This window comes from Cyprinus carpio, chromosome A3 (assembly GCF_018340385.1).
Source record: "Cyprinus carpio isolate SPL01 chromosome A3, ASM1834038v1, whole genome shotgun sequence".
Classification (NCBI taxonomy): Eukaryota; Metazoa; Chordata; class Actinopteri; order Cypriniformes; family Cyprinidae; genus Cyprinus; species Cyprinus carpio.
Genome location: NC_056574.1, coordinates 6,615,724 through 6,629,870, shown reverse-complemented (window position 1 = coordinate 6,629,870; position 14,147 = coordinate 6,615,724). Strand labels below are relative to the sequence as shown.

Sequence of the window (14,147 nt, the reverse complement as noted above, 5' to 3'; positions counted from 1 at the left end):
AATCGAGATACAGACATTTTTTAAAAGGTGGGTCATTTTTTTGACCCCAACACCCTTTGGAATAACATTCACTGATGAATCATTCAAGCAATAAGAACACAAGCATGCATTGAGAATAAGGGTATAGGTTAAGGGTTTCATTAAGAGAAACTAGCAGCAGATTCCACTAGAAACGCCACTTGAGCTTCGTCTGATGAACCTGTGTGTCCCGGAGCATCTATAAGTGGACAGGGTTCATCTCGCATGAGTCAGTGTAAAAATATTCAGATGATGCAGTGATTATTAAGCTGTGGAGGAAGCGGTGCATGAGCAGGTGTGTGAGGAGCTGCTGTGTTTTGGGAGTACATGCTCCTCTGTCCAAAATAATGAGGCGAGAGCGAGTGTTTGACGCCACTGTAACGACGTGTCACCCTCGCTGCTGTGAGAATGACATCATCATGTATTACTAGCTCTCGCCTGCAGACAGAGTGACACCGAATAAGTGCCGTGTCTGTTTGCATCATTCCTGCTTCATGCAGTCGGGACGTTAATTGATGTTACTGTGCTGAAGACTCGTCTAAATACCAACACTGTGTGTTCAGTGCATTGGGGAGCGTTAACACGAATGCAATGTTTTTGAGGCCTTGTGTAGCTTATGGCATCTTAAATAAGAAGCTAAGTTTTCTCAGTGTAGTTTTCTCAGCGGCTGTGCTCAGAAAATCATCTTGTTGTTCACTGCTGTAATGCTCTTTTGGATTTCTGCTTTCTCTTCTCCTCCTGGCCTGTTTTCTTTATGCGTGTACATGGTGTAGCATGAATAATTTAGCGTAGCAGAAAGGTGGACACACTCACTAGTTAATCTCGTTGGGCCGGGTGGATTTCTCACTCTCTTACAGTCTTTCTGTGGCTTTCTGTGGCTAATATTGATTATTTTTTTTTTTTTTGATGAATATTTTAATAATTATATATATATATATATATATATATATATATAGATATATATATTATATATATATATATATATATATATATATATATATATATATATACTTGCCCTGTTGTCAGATTTATATTTTGTTTTCTTGTGTTAAGCATAGATGTAACAATATTTAGTGAGATTTATACTTAAAACAAGAAAACAAACAAACAAACAAACCAATAAATAAATAAATAAAATTGTATACTATTGTATATTATTTTTTATATCTAATTTATGTAATTTATTAAATAATCAAAATTACTGAAAATTAATTTTGATAATTTATTAAATACATTTAAATTAATACAAATATTTAAATAAATGAATATACATTTATTTATTTATTTATTACCTATTTATTTTCACAGGACAGGAATTATTAGGAGTGTTTTGGTTTAATGTACCACGATTTAGTGAGGTTTATACTTACAACAAGAAAAACACATTATTATAAATGAATGAATGAATTAATTAATTAATTAGTATACATTTAAAAAAAATTGCAATTGAATATTTTTTTTAGATATATTTTTGGATTTATATTTTATATTTGATCATTTCTATAATTCATTAAGTTATTGAAATTCAATACCCTGTTAGCGAACTGGTTTAGTATTTCTTGTGTTAGGCATTAATCTAATTATATTTAATGAGGTTTATGCTTACAACAAGAAAAACAAATTATTACAAATACATATTTTAGATTTAAGAAAATGAAATTGTATAAATACACATTCTTTTTTATTTATATTTTATAATTTATAACTGATTGTATTGCTTATTAAAATAAAAATATTTAAGATTAAATTTGCTATTTTTTTTATTAAAAGCTGAAAGACACGTCTCCTCTGTGCTCACGGACGGCCCGCGGGACGAGTCTCCTCCCATTACCCAGAGTGCAGTGAGGGCGGGAGCGGAGGAGCGGGGTCGGTGGCCCCGTCTTCACCTGCGGCCCCAGAAACACACTGGCAGAGCGATTGAATCAGACAGCTGTCAGTGAGAACAGAGCGTGTCAGAGCGCAGGCGAGAGCCATAAAAGAGCACAAACGAGCCTCGTTACTGCCGGAACAGTGATTATCATAATGGCAACAATAAAGCCGACGGTCGTTACGCTGGTGATGATGATGATGCTGGGGTGATTAATGCTGGGAGATAAATGAGAACGATGTATCACACTCCTCCCTACAGCGGAGCAGCACGTTGAGTGTGTGTGTAATGAATTATGTACTGCATGTGTCTGCATGCACATACGTGTGATCATAAATCACGCGCCGCATGACTCCACACCAGCACCAGCCTGTGTTTCACATGTATAAGAAAAAAATAAATAAAATCCACATGGTGAATGTCATGAAACTTGTTAGGAACGTGTTCAGGTCATATTTAACCCTCAAATCAAAAGACAAAGTAAGATATGTATATTTTTGGAACATTACTATCATGACTTTCAAACACATTCCACCGTTTCTCATTTCTGTAATGTAGAAGAATAAAAACTATAAATAATGTTATTTAAATTACAGCATAGTATTTTTTTATATGCCATTAAGTTGCTGATTTAAAAAGAAAAAAAATCATATATAACTACTTTTTTTGAACATTAACATTCAAAATGACTATTACAGCAATGAGAATAAAATGAGAAACATCACTGAGAACTATAAACAAACATATGCATTACAGTAATGAGATTTGGGGGGTAAAAATTTGTTTATTGTCTTTTTTTTTTGTCAGTGCAATGCAATATTATTAAAATAAGGTTTCATTTCTTCACGTGCTTTTATGTGATTTATCCTTTTTTTTTTTTTGGTGACCATTGTTATTTTATTATTATTTAGATTATATATATTTTTTTACTGATAGTTTTAATTGGTTTTCATTTTATGTTTTAATTTTAATTTCATTTAAGTAATTTTGTTCTGTGGTTTTTGACATTTTTATTATTTTTCTAGTTTATTTATTAGATTTTTTTATATCAGTATTTTTTTATTACTTTTTATTTTAGTTCAAGTTAATTACATCGATTTAACTAAACAATTAAATTAATTAAATATTTTAAAAAGTTATTTAAATTATTTTTTTATTTCAGTTAATTTTATTTTATTTCAAGTAACAATTTTTTTTTCTATGCTTTGTTAACTATAATAATGCTGCAAGAGACATTTCAGACCTGCAGCAAAGGAGTTTTTCAGTGAATAATGACTTAAATCTGGGTCTGATTCTCTCATAAAGCAAATGCACTTGCAGTATTTGTAGCAATATATCATACAGGATACTTTCATGTTTTCATGAGATTCACAAAATTACTTGTAGATCTGAATGCATGTATTTGCGAGTGTGTGTGTCTCCGTCATGAGCTAATGCAATAATGTTGGTGCTGTGTTAATGTTTTGATGAAGCCCATGATGCTCTGGGGAGATTTGTTGTTGATGTTGCCATTGTGTGTTCATGCATGTGTGTTTAAGTGTGTGTTTGAATGAATCCGAACATTTTTTACCTCAGTGATGACATTCTGATGACATGCTGCTGTAAGCGAGTGTGTGTGTGTCGTTCTGCTCGACTGAGCTAGCGCAGAGAGAAAACATCTGTCACACGCGTCTGAAGTTTCATTTGTGGCGGATCATCAACATAATGATGGAAACAACAAGCCAATGGCCTCCGAGAGCACGAGTGTGTGTGTTTGCTGGATATTTGTCAGTATATCTGGTGTGTTTGGGCTCCTCAGACAGTAACAGGTGGAGATTGATAATCGTATAGTAGATGCGTGACCTCAGGTAGGCCACCATAGCTCAGCGTCTGTTTAGCCGCGTGCCGCTGGAGTGAAAAATGATAGCCGCGGATAAGTAGGCTAACTTACTATCCTTCATCTGTTCTTTTTTTTCTTATTCTCTTTTCTTTCATTGCGAGTCTGACCTGGAGGCACTAATGAACGGATGGCTCTTTTGTCTTTGTTTTGCTCGGACAGACGGAAGATGTGACGCAAACAGAAGTTTCTCAGCAGCTGCTGCATTTAGAGTCCACGGAAAAACAGCAGCCCAAACGGTTGCACGTCTCCAACATCCCCTTCCGCTTCCGCGACCCGGATTTACGGCAAATGTTTGGGGTGAGTTTGAGAACTTCATGCACTATTTCACATTTATTTTCCTTTTCAGCCAGCAGCTTCATTCTTGGTTTCATCGCCTGGAGATTCATGCTTTTTAAAGGAAAAGTTCACACAAAAATTTACATTTGCTGAACATTTACTCACCCTCTGAGCATCCGAGATGTAGCTGAGTTTGTTTCTTCATTAGAGTTGGAGAAATGTAGTATTACATCACTTGCTCACAAGTGGATCCTCTGCAGTGAATGGGTGCCATCAGAATGAGAGTCCAAACAGCTGATAAAAACAACACAATAATCCAAATCCATCAAATGCCTTAATGATGGAATTGTTTCTAATAAACACGCAGCTTTTCTCTTCACAAGACAGTAACTGATGGACAGGAGTGGTGTGGATTACTTGTGGATTATTGTGATGTTTTTATCAGCTGTTTGGACTCTCATTCTGACGGCACCCATTCACTGCAAAGCATCCATTGCTGAGCAAGTGATGTAATGCTACATTTCTCCAAATCTGTTCCCATGAACAAGTCAAATTTGTAATCCAATTTAAAAACTATTTGCAAAGTAAAGTTTTAAAATACAAATAAGAGTGAATGTGTACATTAGTTGAACATACAAAAAGGCAGAATTTTTCTTGTCTCGTCACATTCGGTCATGGATTACATGGATCACGTAAAGGATTCATCCTATTTTTTGTCAGTCATTTCTGTTGTAAAACAGTTGTCAGATATTAAATATTTAGATACTTCATTGCATTATAAAAAGGGTTTTCCTGCTTAATATTTTTGTCTTTTTTTTCCACTGCAAGTATCTAAGCCAGTGGTTCTCAACCACATTCCTGGAGGACCACCAACACTGCACATTTTGCATGTCTCCTTTGTCTGACACACCCATTACAAGTCTGTGAGTTCTACTAATGAGAAGGTGACCTGAATCAGGTGTGTTTGATTAAGGAAACATGCAAAATGTAAATCTTAAGAGAATAACTTAATTATAAAAAATAACACTTATTATCTAAGCATTCTTCAATTAACTTACATTTACTTGAGAAGCAAAATTACTTATCAAGCAATTCTAATTCTAAAAAAAGTAATTTTATACTAATTAATTGCTCTCATTACTTAAGGTATTAGGTCTTGTTTTCTGAAAAAAAAAAAAAAAAAAAAAAAATTCAACATAAGTTTGAAAATGGAGAATAAGAAAAAATCTGCCGATGGGGTAAGAAAAATAATCTTGTTTTCCCTTTGAATTAAGTTCATTTTTCTTTCCTCATTGGCAGGGAGATTTTTCTTTTAAGCATAAACTCACTTAATTGTGAAGATTTTTTTATTTATTTATTTTTCAGAAAACAATACTTAGTGTCGTAAGTTGTTTTGCTTCTCAAGTATATGCATGTTTATTTAAGAATGAGTATATATTTGTAATGGAAAACAAGACAAAAATACTGAGTAAAAACATTTTTTTGTAGTGTAGGAGAGAAATGTGAGAGAAATGTTCCCATTTTCCGAATATCTGAATTACATGAACTGTTCTCTACAGATGATGTGGCGAACTTACCTTTAGGGTAAATAAGATGACTAGGGGCTCACTAAATGCACAGACACATGCTCTGCTTGCGCTGCTTCCTTCTTATTTGTTAAAAATCATCTCAATCATCTTAATGACCTGTCAGCAGCAGGCTGGCCAGAAAAGCTGCTTTAAACAGCGCTCATTTGTTTGGGCTGGTGTCGGCTGGTGGCTCTGTCGAAAAGATGATGTTAATTACAGCACAGACTGCCGCGTAGCTGTATAAATTACATACAACATGGTCTGTGGCCCCTCGCTCACTTCCCATCATGCTCTGTGATAGCAGGGTTATTGTTCTCTGAGGCTGCCAGGTTTGTGTATGCCAAATCTGCACAGTAATTAGCTCACAGTTATTGTGCATAGGTGGCACAGAGATATAGGATGCAAACCCGATATGGATGCCAAAGACGATATGGACAACTAGAGACTTTTGTCTAATTATTACTTACTAAGCTGGCATCGTTTCTTAGTCAGTAGTTTTGTCTTGTTTTCTATTATAAATATCTAAACATTCTTAAATCAAGATACAATTAGAGATTTGCAGAAATGTAGCATTACATCACTTGCACATCAGTGGATGCTCTGCAGTAAATGGGTGCCGTCGGAATGAGAGTCCAAACAGTTGATAAAAACATCACAATAATCCACACCACTCCAGTCCATCAGTTAATGTCTTGAGAAGTGAAAAACTGTGTGTCAGCTGTTTGGACTCTCATTCTGACGGCACCCATTCACTGCAGAGCATCCACTGGTGAGCAAGTGATGTAATGCTACATTTCTCCAAATCTGATGAAGAAACAAACTCTTCTCCATCTTGGATGGCCTGAGGGTGAGTACATTTTCAGCAAATTCCCAGTCTTTTTTTTTTTCCTTCACAAGTAAGCAATATCCGCTCAGAAATTGCTTGAAGTAGACAAATTGAAATAGTATTTTCTTGAAAATGTACTCCAATAATCATTGGTTTAATAACAAAAAACTAATAAAAACTACTACAAAAAAATCTTGTTTTGTATTGTATTAATGGATCACACACAGCTGTAATAGCTTGAAGCGCTTCTGGGCTTTGCATGGTGTTAGCATGTTGAAAGTTAGCCGCATTTGTATAAGACAGCACAAAAGGTAAACAAAGGCAATATGGTCATACTGTAAGCCCAACACCTTGAGACCTAATCGCTCGGTATAAGCTCCATCTGCCTGCACGGACTCAAGTAAGCCACGCTAATGACTCGATCCCTGCGCTAACAAAGCTTGGCGGCGTTGATTAGCCTCGTGGCTAATGGAGATTTAGCCTGTGGTGAGCAGGGCCGAAGGTTTGCCAAGAGAAAGCAATGCAGCTAATTAGCTGCTTGGCTAACGGAGAGTCGAGGCTAAATGAGTGGGGCGTCAGGTTAGTGTCGCAGGCTAAAGCGCTGGAGTCTGGGAGTCGCTAATGAGTGCAGAAGTACGGGCTCATTATCCGGAGCCGAGTGGTTTCTTCCTGAGGATGTCCATATGGAAATGTGAGGTAGGAGACAGCGTTCCTGGAAGTAAAACCTCTGGCTTTGTGTTGGCTTTAAGGCTGTTTCTTCTTACCCTCTGCCTGTGGGTCTCAAGGGCTGCTGGGAATTTCTCTCACAGGGGGCCTTACCTTCATCTCCGGCTTTCCCGCTGTGCAGACACTATGTTAGCACTGCACCTGTGGCTCTACCCTTTTAAGAGACTAAAAATCTGCTTAAATCAGACTCCTGTGAGCAACGAACAAGTCTTCATTGGCATTGAGAAACCACTCGCATTAAAGAAGACCCCACCAATCAGTGCACTTCAAAAAGATGCAGCGCTCTGAAACTGCTTTCAATACTGCTTTGGTTTGCAGAATACAACATCAGCTTTTTTTTTTTTTTTGGCAGGGTACGTTGTGCATAGAGTAATTCCCTCCTGGAGAATCCAGCTAATCCAGCTTCTGACGGAGATTGGTTTTACTCTGGCCATTCAGAATTAAATTGACAATGTCTTGCAAATTGCAGTTTAATATCTGCATATGTATTGAGGTTGCAAACAGGTTTTAGAATCGCTAATTGAATTTTCCAATTGGAATGCAAAGAAATTTCTATAACTGTCATTTTTTAACTGTATATTTTTAATTCAATTTCTGAATATGAATCAAGGTTGCAAACAGGACGGGGAATTGCTATTCAAATTTTTGAATTAATTGAAATTCAAAGAAACACTGATAATAGTCATTTTTATCTAAAAAAGCTATTTATTTATTTATTTATTTATTTATTTTATTTTTTTTTCAAGAGAAACTTGACAGATTTAAAGTTTAAAAATAGTTTACTCTGGTCATTTAGGATTGAATTGATGATTGCCGTTTAGTTTCCAATTTAAACTCTTGAATATAAACTTGGGTTTTCAAATAATTTAAGGTTCAAATACTATAATTTTTAACAAGAAAAGCTAATTTTATCAAGATAAACTTGACAAAGGCTTTAAAGTTTTAATATTTGTAATATTTAATTTTAATGTAAGTTTTAATATTTTGTTTAATAATGTTTAAAAATAGTTTGATGTTTCATACACAAACCAGTTTGTCTTATTTAGTATATTTATTCATAATATTTAATAAAATTAACTTTTGTGAACCAGGATGGAAGAACACATCGTTTCCCAGAATACACTGCATTTCTGTTCAAATCACACTTTTACGTGAGCTCTCAGTATAGTGCTCTTCCATAGCAAACTATGATACTGACAAACTGTCAGTCATATCATAATTTGGCAGACATTTATGCATTTGACTGGCGGTTTTACCTAAAGTGGCTTCAGTTGTATTCAACTGCAGCACAATCCTCTGCTAAACTACTAAGTGCTTCATTCCCTGCAGCACTGTGCTAAGGTTTTACTGCACGTATGCATGAGAAAACTGCCACTGCAGGGGGTCACTGAGCATGCTCAGTAGAGACAACCACTTCCCCAACCATACGCAACTTTCCCACCAAACTAATTCATCTCTATCACTGGTCCATTAGGCCTGGTTAGAACAATTAGCATCTGCAGCACGCTAGCCAGGGAAAACCCCACCATACAGCACGGAGCTCACACTGGGGAGTTAATGTGTTTGTGTGTGTCTCTGATTGAGCCCTCCACAGAATGTGCATGCATTTGAATAAACTGATAGATTTCAGCCTACAGTTTCCCACAGATGCTGATTGGATGAGCAGTAATATTAAGCCATTGCAGCTGTACCACAAACAAAAAGACCACGAGCGCAGAGTCCTTTTAAGTGTTCCTGAAATTATGTTTTTGTTTTGAATGTTTTGTTTTAGTATCAACTTTGTCTCAGATGATTCTCCTCAAATTCACTGGAGAAATAAAACAAGAGCCATGAAATGAATGTGGAGAGCAGCTCAGATCATTTGATGAGAAATATTTGAGTTCATGTTGAGATCTCTGGCGTTTGATTGCAGATTTTGGTATCTTGGCAAATCTGAGCAGAGTTTGAGACATTGTTGAGATCTCTTTTGAGACTCTAAAGGAGAAATGTGAGATTACTGGGGTCTGTTTGTCAGGAGAAACATCTGAGAAGCAAGACACATTAGCAGAAGTCTCCATTTGATTTCACTGAAATCTAGGAGAAACAACTGAGATTTTAAAGAGAGCTCATGTTTGATTTTTCTTTCCTAATTGCAGTGCTGTTAATGAAGGTGAAGGCTTCCTGAATCTTTGCTTCTCATGTCTAGTGACTCTTTCCTGACGTCTCCTCTCTCACACAAACAGCTAATTAACATTATCATGTAATCTGATTAGTGCTGACCCCCTAACCCAGTCTATTCATCCTTTTTGTAGCCTGTGTCTGTAGACAACAGCGCCCGCTCTTGATCCCATTAGCACTTCCAGTGTCACCTCTCTCCATCCGGCACGGCACTCGCAGAGGTTTTATTGTCTACCGCAGTGGCCAAATGATGGCGATGCAGCATGCTTGACAGGGTAATTACTTTTAATGAAATAATAAGACCATCGCAGACATCAATTAAAAGCTGCCCTCACTCTGCGCTCATTAGAGAGGTTTGCGCTCGTCCCTCATCCCTCCGCTTTCTAACGATCCAAACAGCACGGTAGCTAAATCGAAGATTGGTGAACGTTTCCCCCCTTGGGAGCGATGGCACACAACAACAAGAGAGAGAGAGGAAAAAGAGCTTGTCATCAGTGTAAGACGGGAAAAAACAGACTGTAGACACACACACACAGTACTGTTTATCTTTATTGTAATAAAAATAAAATGTGGACGCTATTAAATTGCCTGTTTTTGTTCCTCTCTCAGGGTCAATCTCAGGCCTGTGATGAGAGCTTACGCCAGAGACTACAGAAACATCACATTAGACACCTCACACTACAGACTTCACCTGAGAAACCTCATCTGAGGGACCTCATGCTAGAAAACTCACTTCAAAAACATCAGATTAAAAACCTCATGCCAGAGACTCCATATGCTTCATATTAGAAACCTCACGCCAGAGACCTCACTGCAAAAACATCACAATAGACACCTCACACCACAGACTTCTACAGGAAAACTGAAAAAACCTCACCTGAGAGACCTCACGTCAGAGACCTCACTGCAAAAACATTACAATAGACACCTCACACCACAGACTTCTACAGGAACCTCACTTGAGAGACCTCACGCCAGAGACCTCACTGCAAAAACATTACAATAGACACCTCACACCACAGACTTCTACAGGAAAACTGAAAAAACCTCACCTGAGAGACCTCACGTCAGAGACCTCACTGCAAAAACATTACAATAGACACCTCACACCACAGACTTCTACTGAAAAACTGATAAACCTCACCTGAGAGACCTCACGTCAGAGACCTCACTGCAAAAACAACACATTAGACACACCACTGACTTCTACAAAAAAACTGAAAAACCTCACCTAAGAGACCTCACGCCAGAGACCTCACTGCAAAAACATTACAATAGACACCTCACACCACAGACTTCTACTGAAAAACTGAAAAACCTCACCTGAGAGACCTCACGCCAGAGACTGCACTGCAAAAACAACATATTAGACACCTCACACCACAGACTTTATCTGAAAAACCTCATGCCAGAGACCTTACTTTAGAAACATCATATTAGACACATCACACCACAGACTTTTAATGGAAAGATCCTCACGTGATAAACCCCAAAAAAAAAAAAAAAAAAAATTCATCTTAGAAACCTCCCATCACAGACTTTACATGAAAGACCTCACACCAGAGACTCCATATACATCACATTATAATCCTCACACACATTATAAACCTCACGCCAGAGACCTTGGAGTCTGCAGACACTTAATAATACTGTGGAAAGAGATTATAGCAAGAGAACTGCAAAAGTTTTTCACAATCTAAACTCTGGAAAAGTTGTTTTATGAAGCCTGCAGTGGGAAGCATCTAACATGTCCTGTGTGTTATGTAATTTCCAGTTTGCCGGATGCATGATGTTATTATTTCATCCCAGGTTTCGAGCCCCACTTTCTCATGGACACAGAGGCTCCTAATCGATTTATCTCTCTCTTATTCCCGTTTTCATCTTGCTTTTCTCTCCCTCGCTCTCTCTTTCTCTTGCTCTCCTTTTCTGCAGCAATTTGGGAAGATCTTAGACGTGGAGATTATCTTTAATGAAAGAGGATCAAAGGTATGAATGACGCTTGCTTTCTTCTCCTCTCTGTTTGTGTAGCCGCAATCTTTCTCGTTCTCTTCTGAACTCTTTATTGGCTTAGAGACGCCGGTTTGATCTTCCTCGACTCAGATTAAAGACTATAAAGTCAAAGAACAAAACAGACACAGCAGTGCACATAATCAGAGCGCTGGTTGTGGATAGAGGTCAGCTGAGGACTTGATGCTGATCCACTGTTTGTTCAGACGAAAGACAGAATAAAGTATAAACTCTAAAGCCGCTGATGTTCACTTCAGTACTGTGTGTGTAAAAATAATATTAGCAATGTCAAAATTAAATATTTTCCCTCCAAAACCTATGTTCTGATATTTTGGAGATATTTTGGAGCACTACTTGCTGGAACGTTAAACATTAAAATGTCCTAAATGTTTAGCTAAAACCAATATATATATATATATATATATGTAAAAAAAAAAAGTTTTTGTTAATTGAAATAAAACTTAATAAATAGAAATAAAAAATAAAACAAAATATAAATATTAGGTGAAAGACTTTAAAGCACTAAAATTAGTACAAATAATAAATCAATAAATGAATAAATAAAAATGTTTTTGTTAATTTAAGTAGAGGTGAAATAGAAATAAAATATAAATACAAATACAAATATAAGTATTTGATGAAAAACTTAAAACTAAAATTACTAATCGGAAATTACAAAATAATAATAATAATAATAATAATAATAATAATAAACTGAACCTAGGTTATAATAAATTAAACCTAAATAGTAATATTTAAAAATAAATGAATAAAAAATAAACAAAATAAGAACAGATGACAAAATTACTAAAATTGAGCTAAACTTGAAATGAAAACTGAAAATATAAAATTAATCTGAGTTCAAAATATTAATAAAGCTAAAATAGTGCATAAATAATCATATTCATATTTAAAGTCTGTTTAATTGTTGAAATATAAATTTAATTGTTGAAAAAAAAAAAAAATATATATATATATATATATATATATATATATATATATATATATATATATATATATATATATATATATATATATATATATATATATATATATATATATATATATCAATCAAATGATTTGCAATAGATTTCAATCAATGAAATGACATAAAATATAAAAAAAAATATATACCGATATTTATATGTAATAAAACTGACCTGATTGCACAGTTTCGTTATTTAGTGACTCTTAATGTATGTCAGTGGTTTTATTGTGACTGGCTGAAGCTTTAACCCTGTGTTACTATAAAGCTAGCATGCATTTTTCATAAACACTACAGTACAGTTTTATATCTGGAGTCTCTAACAGAAATAATTATCACAAAGACTTTTGAAAAGTGATGTGAAGCTGCAGTCACGACATACGGAGCAGGTCAGTCAGCAGTCAGTGTTCGGTGTGTAATCGCGTCCCTCCGTCCCCCACAGCTAGATAAGATATAGATGACAACCATTCACTGCTGTGTGCCCCACAAAGCCCATTACCCATGATGCCTTGCTGCCCCCACCTCCAGTGTTGCTGTATAATGAACCCACCGGCCCATTAATAAACAATCTATTTTCTAAGAAGCAGCAATTTGCATTCAATATGTTTGTCCCTTTTGAAAAATGGGCCGTGTTTTGGCCCTCTGTGTAAGCTCATTATTGCGTGATAAAACAGCAGAAGCAGGCGTGTGAGATGTCCACGGGACTCATGCGGCCCTCAGTTTATTCCTTTATCTCTCTGACTGATATATTACATGACGTTTCTGCGTGTGAGAGCGTCTGGGATAAAGCCACCCCTCGAGCTGCTAGTAGCTCATCCTGTATTAGCCAAACAGCATCAGTCCATCATCAGAAGCCCCGCCCCCTCTCCACTCCTATTGTCACCACAGACCATCTAGACAGACAGTATGATAAATGTGTCTCATTAGAAATTTGTTATTAAACCAAATAATAAATTATAAACAAGCTATATGACTGATATGTTGTATAATTATAATAATAATAAATAGTAGTAATAGTGTAATAGTAATAGACAATATAATAAATGTATTAGAATATATGATATATGGATCATTTATTTTAATATATAATATATATTAAATTAATATTAATTGAATAATGTATATATAAATATGTATATATACACACACACACAAACACTTATGTATGGTTTTAAGTATAAAAAATAATCAAATAACTTATTTTAAATAAATTATATATTCAATAATAAATTATAGTAATTTAAATATAATAAATGTAATACAAAATAAAATATAATAAAAAAACAGTTGTTATCCAAAAATAATGTCCTAAATTAATATTCAATAATGTATTAAATAATATATACTTTATGTACTTTTTGTTATATATATATATATATATATATATATATATATATATATATATATATATATATATATATATATATATAACACTCACACACAAACACTTATGTATGGTTTTTTAAGTATTAAAATTAATCAAATAACATTTTAAACAAATTATATATTCAATAATAAATTATAGTAATTTAAATATAAGAAATGTAATACAAAATAAAACGTAATATAAAAAAGTTGTTAACTAAAAAGAATGTTCTAAATTAATATTAAATAAATAATGTATAAATAAATAATATATACTTATATAAAATATATACTTTATGTACCTTTTGTGTGTTTTTAAAATTGTGCTTAAGTGAAATTTATTTTATATATATATATATATATATATATATATATTTATATATATATATATATATATATATATATGAAAATTAGATTGAAAATAAGATTAAGTTTTGCAATATGTTGATATGCAATTTTGTTTTAAAGCTTCT

The 14,147-nt window shown here is 34.7% G+C and overlaps 1 protein-coding gene across 7 annotated transcripts in view; it reads left to right on the top strand.

Annotated features, from left to right (window-relative positions):
• Positions 1 to 14,147, top strand: part of LOC109059819 (RNA binding protein fox-1 homolog 3-like) — a 258,292-nt gene that overhangs the window by 218,022 nt on the left and 26,123 nt on the right. For 6 of the 7 annotated variants that reach the window (XM_042734550.1, XM_042734559.1, XM_042734537.1 and 3 more), the window contains 2 exons: positions 3,924 to 4,061; positions 11,250 to 11,303. In XM_042734550.1, coding sequence (XP_042590484.1) covers positions 3,924 to 4,061; positions 11,250 to 11,303 — 192 coding nt within the window. The remainder of the gene's footprint in view (positions 1 to 3,923; positions 4,062 to 11,249; positions 11,304 to 14,147) is intronic. The other variant, XM_042734573.1, reaches the window with a different exon arrangement.